At 38.8% G+C, this 11,977-nt stretch overlaps 1 protein-coding gene across 1 annotated transcript in view; it reads left to right on the forward strand.

Annotated features, from left to right (window-relative positions):
* sntg2 (syntrophin, gamma 2) overlaps positions 1–11,977 on the forward strand; it is a gene marked incomplete at both ends in the record, with an annotated part of 123,905 nt that extends 111,928 nt beyond the window's left edge. The window contains 3 exons of the mRNA XM_079262502.1: positions 10,485–10,577; positions 11,049–11,159; positions 11,849–11,977. Of these exons, the coding sequence (XP_079118628.1) occupies positions 10,485–10,577; positions 11,049–11,159; positions 11,849–11,977 (333 nt within the window). The remainder of the gene's footprint in view (positions 1–10,484; positions 10,578–11,048; positions 11,160–11,848) is intronic.

Genomic DNA, 11,977 nt, shown 5'->3' on the forward strand with positions numbered 1-11,977 from the left:
ATTAACATCGATCATCTACTATTTGATGCAGAGTAACTCCTGTTTCTGTCACACACAGATGCTTTCATCAGAGTTCAGTTGCATGTTCACATCTCCCCCTCTAAACCAAGCAAATGAAGTAGGATTTTATTCAGAAGGACTTTTGGGAATTAGTAACTTAGTGTAGACAGCAGATGACAGAATAGACTATGCTGGAAACAACTTGACGGAAGGAGACTTAAAACAGGTTTTCTGACCATATAGGGAATGGAAATGGAGAAAGGGGGTATTCAGGTATTATTTAAAGTAACTGATAGTAACTTGTCGCTGACGTGACAAATTTCAGTTTTATTGAGTAACTGGTTTATGATGTCACACTACCAAACTCCTTGGTGTATTCCATGAAGGTATTTGGGGTTTGGAACATGAAGAAGGAGGACTTGACTTAAAAAAATAGAGTAGATGTGGCTTGCAGGTCATTGTTGTTCCATCTCCTCTGTGCTTCAGCTTGGACTCCAGTAATCTCCTCCCCACAGAGGAGCCTCCATTATACAAGGACAGTAACCATAGCAACTGTAAAAATGGCTGATTACACACACAGGCACCTTCTGGTTCACACACATTTTGCTGTCAGGGCACAGTAGCTAGTTAAACAAATACTAAATAAGGAAAAAGTTAGACACATTTAGCTTTAATTAGTGTCAACTTCAAAGTTCCTGCCAAATGAAATATTAAAACCTATTACAAGCAAACTGTCCAACACTCTTTAAATAATGATATCTAATGTCAGGTTATCAAATGTTTCCTAAGGCAGCTATGTGGTTTTTTTTTTTTGGTTTTTTTTTTGTTGTTGTATGGGATTTTTTTTTTTAAATTAATTTTAGAGATTCTGCCTGTTATATAGTTTAGAGGGGCTCAATCAGTGACTCCACTTCTTACAGTCATGGCTGCAGCTTCTCCCAAACTCCCTGGTGTGAAAGCATACACCATGAAATATGATAATGTAGCTTTTTTTTTTTTTCTTAGTCTTTAATAATGCAAATGTGAGACATCATCCTTTGGGAAACTTATGAAACTGATGAAGGATTTCAATTTGCTTGTGGTTCTCAGTTCTCCAGCCAATTAAGCTGACCTCCTGTGGCTTCTGAGGAGCACTTTGCAGAGTCCAGTGTAGACTGGCCTTCACAATGACTGGATCTTGGAATTACATAAATATTGCTGATGAGGGGGGAGTGTAACTGACAAAATTGCTCAGCCTGCATTTTCCATCCCTCCCATGTCTTTTTATAAGGATGATGAAGCCACATCCTGGCATCGATGGGCTCCTTTAGCTCACAGCATACAGTCACACATGGTAGATACACGTTATGCCATTTTTCTAAGATTTTCACCATTCCTGAGGAAAAGGGGAGAAAAAGGCAAGTTACAAGAAAACTGTTCGAATTTTCAACAACAAAAATGCAACTTTACCAGCTGACATATATAATTTTACTGTTTAATTTTGTCTTTTTTTTTTTTTTTTTTAATGAAATCTGGCCAATTTTGTCTTTTTTTTCTAATTTTTTTCCAAATGTTTGTTGGATATTGTAGAAAATGCATCACCCCTGCAGATATAAAACTCTCACTGGCTAATGACAGCCTTAAATGAACGAGGCCACTGACACATCCACCCACATTTCCACACCAATTCTCAGAAATCCACTCGATGCACATGCCAGGATGCTTATTTTGTGAGTATTTGGCAGTACAAGCAGTCATAACTGCTCACAGGGAGGTTAAAAAAAAAAAAAAAGTGTGATTATCTTTAAAGGGCACCATGGTTTGTGTGTTTAACTTTGTGGGCTAAATTCTGGTGACATTGGATGTGTTTGTTGCATCAAGGGTGGAAATTTGCATATGGAAAAGGATTTATTGTATATCCATATCCAAGCCGCACCACATTATGGGTATGAATCTGTCATAAGTGACATCATGTTCCTGTCACCAACTTATACATTAAGATGCATTGCAAATACTGCTTGATAAAGTTTGAAGTGCATTTTAATTGAATTGTTTTTCAACCATTTTGAGTTGCTGGAACTCATCAGATCTGAAGGGCTTTCTAAATCATGCCCAGGCTTACATAGTTGATGCTCACACTGTATTGTATTACAAGATTTCATTTCATTGAGAGAAAAGGAAAGTTGTGATTCCATTGGCATGTGTTGCATAAATAAAACTGGAAGGATTCTTTGTGGATGTTGTAGAATTTCCTAAACCCACAAAATGACAAACAGCCCCACACTGAACCGGTGCAAAAACTGACCCATCTATGGAAGAGATGTCATGCAGCAATTCCCACCAACAATATCAGCCAATAGTCTGCATTTACATTAAAAATTATCAAGTCAAGTGCTGTTTTAATAGAAGTAACTTTAATTCCAACCTGAAGAGCTTGACTTGCTGTGAAGAGTTAATGATCTTGAGAGATTTTGCCATAAAAATCTTTATATTCCAACATTTTGACAAATCCCGTGCCATGGGGCCATGCCATTGTTGCAAGTGTCTTTCAGGCTTAAGAAGTATGTAATAAAGGGAATCTCAGTCTGTTATCATAAAAAGCCAACAGTTCTGTCTATTTTGCTCCTCTATGAAGTCAATGACAAAACAGAATTACTAGTCTGGAAAATTGATATGACAGTACAATAACCACCAATTCTGTATTCTGTTTCCAAGCTTAAAGGAGGATTGTAGGGGTGGGGGCATGAACATTATGATCTCTTCAGAACGATGTGCACCGCTTCAGTGCATTCTGATATCAGTGTTCTGGTTGCCAGTTTGGCAGCAGACCGAGTTGTAGATGTGGCCAGAGGTCACAAAGCTCAACGGCTTCACCTGGGGAACATAGGTGTTTTCAGACACTTAGTGACGTTATTTAGCAGCTTTTTTGTCTTTGTGACCAGTTTAAGAAAGGAAAATGGATACATTGTGTGTGTGACTATTCTCTTATTACACCCTTATACAAACACATTCACTCACTTCTGTCAGACTTTGGAAGATTTTCTTTGTCAAGGAAAAAAATGCAGAATATATATATATATATATATATATATATATATATATATATATATATATATATATATATATATATATATATATATATATATAAAATGCGTGTGTTGCTAATTCCCAAAGAAAACCTTCCAATTAATGAAGTGTAGTTACTGCTTGCCGTGTCACCACACAGTCTGTTTGGTGACAGCATTAACTAGCAGCTGGCCTGCCACTGTTTTTTCTTTTTTATCCCCGTCACAGCTGAATTCATACGCTGCTAAAGACTGGGGGGTGGGGGGGAGTTTGAGGTCTGAGCAGAAAACATTTTCAGTAAAAGGGCTGTACAGTCCCATTCTACATTCACTGCACACTGCACTCTATAATTAAAATCTCCATGGCCCTGTGCTGTGCGCAAAGAAAAATAAAGAAAATAGAGAAGTAGAAGTAGAAATAAATTGAAAATGCAACACAAACAGAAGAATCAGAAGACACTTCTCGGTGTTCCAGCTGAGTGGATGACACAATCGCAAAATGAAGTCGTGAGGCAAGGAAAGCCTTCAGAGACATGGAGCCCCACCGAACAGCTCACACATCAGCGCTTTCAAAAAACCTGTGAAAAGAATTGAGACACATGCTTGTTTATGTTGCTGCAGTAAAATTGAAGGTTAAACATTTATAGCTTCTGGAATAGGTTTGTGCTGTCATGTGTCTTGACATTATCAGGCAGCTGAAACTGATGTTTGTGCCAGAAGCAGGAAAGGGGAAAAAAACGTTCATAAGATCTTGCAATTTTGATGATGCATGTATGTGAAAAGAAATCTGTTGAGTGTAAAGCAGAGTTTTATGAGGCCAATATGCAATTGAAGCAGTAAGCTTATTCTGTGCATGAAGATCTATGGTGCACACTTGCTTCTAACACTGGGAGCTGTGTGTGAAAATTGGATTACAACTTGGAAATCCGGTTGAACTTTATTTTCAAATTCCTATTACATGCCTGTGTGATCAATCTAAAAATGCTAAATCTGTTTTTCTCTCCAAAATATCACTGCTCAAAGAGCAAAAGCTTGTCAACTTTCACGTTTATATTCTTCATCACTGTCATAATCAGAAGTGAAAAGATCATTAGAGCTCCATTGGCAAACAAAGCACAACACTTTCCTTCCGTTACTGGGCTTTCCACCTCGGCTGGGAGGAAACCGTGTAATTGGCCCAGCTATGAAAAATCACAATATGAACTTATCTGATTGCAGGTCCGGAGCTTTGAGTTTGGCAGGATTTTAAGTCCCACCGTAAAGGCAGTAGCTTGGAGCATGCATCTGCAAGTACATCAACATTTCCTTGTTTTTAAGACTCTTTTGCAGTGTTAACTCCCTTCTTCTAATTTTATAAGACTAATCATATGTTTAAAACAAAAAAAATAAAAACTCATATCAGTCATTTTGCAAACAACACAGATGGACACTGTTTGATTTTGTGTTTGTTTTCTGCTTATCTCATTTTGTGACGGTGTCCTGCAGCCTGTGGGAAGTTACAGGTTTAGCACCAACAGTGGCTAAAAGATATACAGTGTCCCTTTAAATGTACAAATGTACCAACTAGGGGTGGGAAAATCGAATCAAAAAATCGAATATCGGGATTTTTAATTTCCCAATTTTAAAAATCGTTTTTTGTTTTTAAAAAAAAAAAAAGTTCTCAAATAAAAAAACTAATTCATTTTAAATAGTTTGTCATTTTTATTGTTTTTATTGATCTTTTTGTCTTTTTGGGCATTATAGCAGCAGAACGCTGATCTTGCTACTGTGTTTATTTTTCCTCATTGATATCAAGAAAAATTAGTTAAAAAAAGTTTGTACATTTTTATTTGTTTTTAATCTACAAAAATCAGCAATATCGAGGAATCGCAATTTAAATCGAATCTGCACCCAAAAAATCGGAATCGAATCAAATCGGGACAAATGTATATCGTCACAGGAATTGCAATATAAATGGCATCGGCACCCAAAGAGAGAAAGTTAAAAATGGAATCGAGAGAAAAGTGAATCGACCCAGCCCTACTGTGCAGCATTTATTTCTGTACCACCAGCTCCAGAAGCTTCCTCCTCAGCTTAGAACCAACCATCTTGGTAGATTTGGTCAGTTTTTCTGGATCTGGTGCTGCTACCTCGGCAGATGGCTGATTGCACTTTCCACAGCAGATTTATAGAATATGTGCAACATCTTGCTGCAGATATTGAAGGATATCAGCTTCTCCAAGAAGTCCCTTCTTGTGGATGCTTGTTTTACATTTCCAGTGTTAATTGTCCAGCGGAGCTCCAAGATACTTGTATTCTTCCACCTTTTCTCCCGGGATGAACACAGTGCTTTACATCAACACGTTGAGGTGATTGTTTGGTCACAAATTGACCGACCAGTTCCTTGTTTTCACTGGAACAGAGTACAGGGAATTGCTCAGTCAGTTTGTGTGATGGTATGCCAAGATAACTAACTGAAAATAATTACTTTGGTACAATAAACACACTTAGATTTTTTTGTTTTTACTTTATGCCACTGCTCCACACTTCAGTCACTTTACAAATCACTTCTAGTTAGAGCTGTGGGGAAACTGGAGTCTATCCCAGCAGTCACTATTCCATATCTGTCTGAGGAAAATCATTATACTCTCTTCTAGCAGCTGTTATTTTTAAGTTGAAAATGACTTTGTGGATAATAAAGCAAACTGTCAACTGTGTGTCCACATTAAAAATGAAGTCCTGACTTTTTTTTTTTTTTTTTTTTTTTTTTAATTCCTTCAGGTCTATAAATAATTACCATGTTTGCATAAGTACTTTACTATCATTAGCTATGTTTGTGGTTTCATTGCTGCCTAGCACGTTTGAATTAATGTGCCGTTGTATTTTTATTTAATTTATTTTTATCTATAATTTTATCTTTTTTTCATTTTTAGATTAAAAGTAATCACTTTTTTTCTTAAATGTTTTCCACTATAAACAAATCTTTGTGCCCTGCGATGGACTGGCGAGCTGTCCAGGGTGTACCCTGCCTGTCACCCAAAGCCAGCCGGGATAGGCTCCAGCTTCTCCGCGACCCTGAATTGGATTAAGCGGTTCAGAAAATGAATGAATGAATTTTTGTATAAAATAGTTGAAACTGTTATATTCCTGGGGCAGAAAAATGGTAGATCACTATGTTCTGTATATGTTTTAAGACACTAAAGATTTAAAGCACAAGTTTCTTTCTTATTTTTAACTCCAAACAGGATCATAAAATGTACGTACTACCTGTAACGCAGCAATTTGAATGATTAATTAGCATGAGAAAATATGGCTCAGAACCAGTGAAACAAGAGATTTAATTGCTCTCCACTAAGTCTGCCAGGACGTTGTCAAACGTCCAGTAATAACTCTGCCAAATGCAATCTGGTCAAGGGTTGTGAATTCATTGAATTTTTCCTTCCAGAAACTGATAGTTATGGACTTAAATGTATTTATTCCTTGTTGAATTTAGAAACTAAAGGTTGGATTTTCCTCTGCTGCTATGTTGAAGGAGAACTAAATGAATCGGAACCAAAAGTAAAATCAGTTCAACAGTAAAAATTATGCTTTATTTCTATTTTTTAGTCTGAACAACTCAAAACTATAAAGAAATTCTTAACTTTTTGTTTTTCACATGAATAGCATGGGACACAAGTTCACTCCAGTTATATAAAGTAAAGACCAGTATCTGGAAAGACAACGGAAAGAAGCATGAGCTCACACCTAAACTGATATTGATCGTTATTAATTTTACTGGTTAATCCCTGACAGGCTCCAGCTGTTGCGTTTGCTTGCAGCTGTTCTGCCTGCTGTGCTGCTGAAGCAGCAACTTCATGTGATTATTCCTGCAGCTTTAGCTACTTAGTGAATATGTCCAACTTTTACTGTTTGAGCCTGTGATGCTTCTGTATCGGATATCTTACCAACACGCCTCAGGACTCAACTTTACTATCATTGCACACACACACACACACACACACACTCTACCAGTGCATGCAGTCAGTGTTAAGGTACTGGCTATGATGCACTTTTTAATGAGTGTAAAAGCCACTGTGGCTGTAGACACAGTGACAGCTGTGTCATCCCCTGTCTGCAGAAGGAATCAGAGCGACGGTCTGTCTCTGTAGCAGTTGGTGAGAGAGCCACTGAAGCAGCTCCTGCACTTCTTCTCCCTAATTGTGATGGTATACTCCTGTGCCTGACACAAACAGCTGTGGGTGCACTGACTCACTACCGTGGTGGTGCTCTGTAATGCCTTATCTGTACAAGCTCATCCGTCCTCCACTGGTTACAAGAAACGTAGAGGTTAACACAAAAAGTTGCCCTCCAAAGGTTTTTCTGACGTAGCAAGTCCGAATGACGGCTGCTTGTCCGTGTATCTCATCCAGGTGATTATCTGCAGACACATAGGAAGCAGAATGCTGATCTACCATTGCACTTAAAAACCAGATGTTGGCTGGTGTTTGCAGCTTCTTCGATGTAAACTGCTTTTCAAAACGATCATCTCCCGTGACGACATCCTGCAAAAGGCAAGAAATTAATTTGCGATTTTTGGCCATATATGGGCAAAACTCATGAAAAGCTGTAAAAACACAGCGCTGTTACTGACGCAATAATTTGTAAGATGAAATAGTTCATTCTGCTAGCTTTCCAGCATCTTGGCAATTTGATTTGGTGGAAATCTCAAGTTTATGGATGTCAATAAAACATAAAATTATAAAAAGATATCTAAAAATGTTGATCTTGCAGGTATTCCCTTCAGCTTCAGTCTGCTTTCTTAAATTTAATTCAATTCAGTTCAACTTTATTTGTATAGCTCCACTTCACAACAATGTTGTCACAGGGCACTTTACATACATGATTCAACATACATGTCATTTTGAGCCAATTCCTACATATCCTATCTTAGAAAGCAACTGATTGCATCGAGTCATGACTTCGATCCAATCCCCCATCCTGAGCTGTACGCGGCGACAGTGGGAAGGAAAAAACTCCCCTTTAACAGTAAGAAAACCTCCGGCAGAACCCGGCTCAGGGAGGGCAGCCATATGCCTTGACTGGTTGGGGTGGAGACGACAGGAAAGACAGATAAACATGTACAACTGCACTTATTCAGGAAGACCTGCGGAAAAATGAGAAATAAGTTAGAGACGGCAATATTGGCATATATTTATACATTAATACATTACAGAAATAGAGCAACATAAAACATAAAATTATAAAATGATGTCTAAAAATATTGATCTTGCGGGTTTTCCCTTCAGCTTCAGTCTGCTTTCTTAAATTTATAATCACAGGGGGAATTAAGGGCTTAAATTTTCATAAACAAGATTGAATAACTAGATAAAAATATTATATACAACTCTGAGTGGATAATTGATCAAAAATATCTTGTAGTACAATCTTATAGATTTTCAATTCAATTCAACTTTATTTATATAGCGTCAAATCACGGCAATGCCATCTCAAGACGCTTTACAGACAGAGAGGAAAACATAATGAAGGCCAATTCATAACAGCCTATATAAGGAAACCAACAGATTGAGTTGAGTCCAACTCAATCTCCCATCCTGAGCAAGCACACTGGCAACAGTGGGAAGGAAAAAACTCCGTTTTAATAGGAAGGAAACCTCCGGCAGAACCCGGCTCAGGGACAGGCAGCCATCTGCCTCTGCTGTGTGGGGGGAAGAGGACAGAAAGACAACAGACAACAGGAACTGCTACTCCCGGCCAGGGAGACCTGCTGAGACAGGAGACATACATGTTAATGATGCAACACTGTTACGGGGGGGGGGGATAAAAGAGAGAGATAAAGAGAAAAAGAAAGAAGCTCAGTGTATCAGGAAATGTCCCTCAGCAGTCTAAACCTATAGCAGCATAACTAAGGGATGCTAACCATCCCTAGCTATAGGGCCTATCAAACATAAGTCTTCAGCCTAGTTTTAGAGGTGGGGAGGGTGTCTGCTTCCCTAACACTAACTGGGAGCTTATTCCATAAGAGAGGGGCCTGATAACCAAAGGCTCTGCCTCCTGCTCGGCTCTTTGAGACTCTAGGAACCACAAGTAAGCCTGCAGTCTGCGAACGAAGTACTCTGCTTGGTATATAAGAAACAATGAGGTTTTTGATATATAGTGGTGCCTGGTTGTGGAGGGCTTTTATGTAAGGAGAAGGATTTTAAATTCTATTCTAGATTCAACAGGCAGCCAATGAAGAGAGGCTAAAACTGGCTGCAGAATTCTGGATCAGCTGAAGGCTTTTCAGGGCATATTTAGGACAGCCCAGTAATAGAGTTACAGTAATCTAGTCTTGAAGTAACAAAAGCATGAACCAGTTTTTTTGTATCACTCTGAGACAGAATGTCCCTAATTTTGGCTATATTACGTAAATGAAAGAAGGCTGTTTAAGTAACCTGCTTAATATGTGGGCCAAAGGACAGGTCTGAGTCAAATATTACTCCAAGGTTTCTCATTTTCATGGATTTTTTAGACACCATATTGTATCCTTACATGCTCTTAGGGTGTCTTTTGTGTGCAAATCCACTGAATTCTGCTTCAGGATGTTGTTTGAACACTCAAACTGCAGGATCAGCCTGTAAAATCATGTCTATGTTTAATCCTCGTAACCAGAAGGTAAACATATCTGTGCGCTGCAGGTGATGAGTTTCAGTATGAAAACACATCCATCCATTTTCTCCATTTATCCAAGGGTGGATCGTGAAAGTAATGGGTTCAGGAGAGAAATCAATATACTCCACTCCCTGGGGATATGTTCCAACTCCTCCAGGGGTATCCTGAGGCATTCCTAGGCCAGAAGGGATACCCCCCCCCCCCCCCCCCCCCCAGTCTACTAGTGATGCGTAAGAGCAATAATCTACACCTTAAACTTACACAATATCAACAGTATCACCAGATAATTGCAAATTCACTTAAAAAATGAAGAAGAAAACAAAACTTGTCAAGCACAGTGTGAATTAGAAATTGAAGTTTGGATCTTAATTTCCCCCAAAGTGTTCTAATTCAGTTTCTGAGACCTGGTTCATTGTTTTATGCTAAAACTCTGTTGTATATAATCCAGTTCTTGTCTTCTGCCCCCTGGTGGATGTCCTGTGTACTTCAGTAATAATCTTCTTTTTAAGTTTTGTTAAAGAGCCAAAAGATAAAAACACTTCAGACAAATGGGAATTTCCTGAACATGATGTTTTGGGCCTGCCTTTAAAAGGTTAAAGTAGCATTTCTGGTGTTTTAATTGGGTTAAAATTGGCTCCATAATTCCCAGAATGGAGCAAAAAACTTCAGGCATATGCATTGTTCATTTACATGTTGCAGTGCTGCCGTGTTGCGTGTCTCACTGCTGGTTTGGATGCTCTCTGAGCTGCTTGAGAAACATCTCCGGCAAACTTTTAATGGCGATAATTTTTTTTTCTTTTTCTGTCTCATCAGTCCAAAAGCTACATGTGCAGCAGCCAGGGAAGTTTACTCTGCTTCACCATAGATTTTGGATCAGGCTTCACCTGTACAGAAGGCACCTCCAAGGTAAAGTTGTAGTTTGCTATTATTGCTTATTTCCTTTCTATTCTGACTGTAAGATGACAGCTGAGTGTTTCTATTTCCTATATTGGTGCCCTTTTCACACAGTCACTTATGCTCTCATTGTGTTAAAGTCCTTACTGTTTTGGTTTTATTTTTTTTCCAGAGGTTATATAGACAACCTGTGTGTGTGTGTGTGTGTGTGTGTGTGTGTGTGTGTGTGTGTGTGTGTGTGTGTGTGTGTGTGTGTGTGTGTTGCATCAGCTCTGCAGTGAATTACAGGGGTAACTCTGCACTGCTTTCCAGAGTTTAAATCTTCTTTTGCTAAAAATCACACACTCCCCTAAACACTCCTGCACATTAATGTGTCCTTACTCGGGTGTGCAGGTCTAACTGGAGTGTAGGACAGTATCTAAATATTGTGGTCATTGTTGAAATCCCTGTGCAGTGTTTTAGAGTCTGTTTCCTCCCTTGTAGACCATTCGGTGGCGATATAAATTCTCCCAGCTTAAAGGCTCCTCGGATGATGGGAAGACGCGGGTAAAACTTCTTTTCAAGAATGCTGAAAGCAATCAAATAGAAATGAAGGTAATTGTTGATCCATTTCTGTTTTGTTAAAATAAAAGCTTTTTTTGGGGGGGGGGTTCTGATGATTTTCATGAAATTGCTTTTTTAATGTACTACTTACATATCACATATTAAACTTGCACTAACATTCAAGCTTTTACTCCCTATTTTGGGTGTGGGAGCTGTTTTAAATGTTTCCCTGCTCCAGCACGCCTGATTTAAATAAAACTGATCCAACAGCTTTAAGTTCAGCTCAGTGACTCTTTCATTTGAATCTGTTGTGTTGAAGCAGGGAAACCTGTAAAACAGGGCTGGGGAACTTGAACCTGATTCAAATGAACGAGTCACTGTGCACATCTTGATAAGCTGTTGGCTCCATTTGATTTGCATTAGCTGTGCTGGAGCAGGGATCCATGGAAAACCTGCAGGATCCTGGCCGTCAAGGACCAGGACTTGCAGGATTGCTCCTCTTAAGGCCGTGACTTTGTCCCCCTTGACCAGACTAAACAGAAAAGTCGCAACAAGCTGTTAAGCTACATACAAGTAGAACAAGTTGCCAGTGGACATTAAACTTGCAAAGCGTATGGATCTGTTTTTATGTACGAGATGCAGTAAACAAACTTCCTTTTGACTAACATAGAAAAACACATGTATGCGACAGTGAGGCTGGACATCTTGTAATGTGTGTTTTTCTTGTCTGTTCTTTTCAGGAACTAGAGTTCGCTAATCTGACAGCCGTCCTCCACTGTATACATTCTTTTATTGCTGCCAAAGTGGCCTCCATGGACCCTCTGTTTATGTGCAGTCAGAGCTTCTCTGGAAATTACATGAATAGTTAA

Source organism: Telmatherina bonti (assembly GCF_933228915.1).
Source record: "Telmatherina bonti genome assembly, chromosome: 22".
Taxonomy (NCBI): domain Eukaryota; kingdom Metazoa; phylum Chordata; class Actinopteri; order Atheriniformes; family Telmatherinidae; genus Telmatherina; species Telmatherina bonti.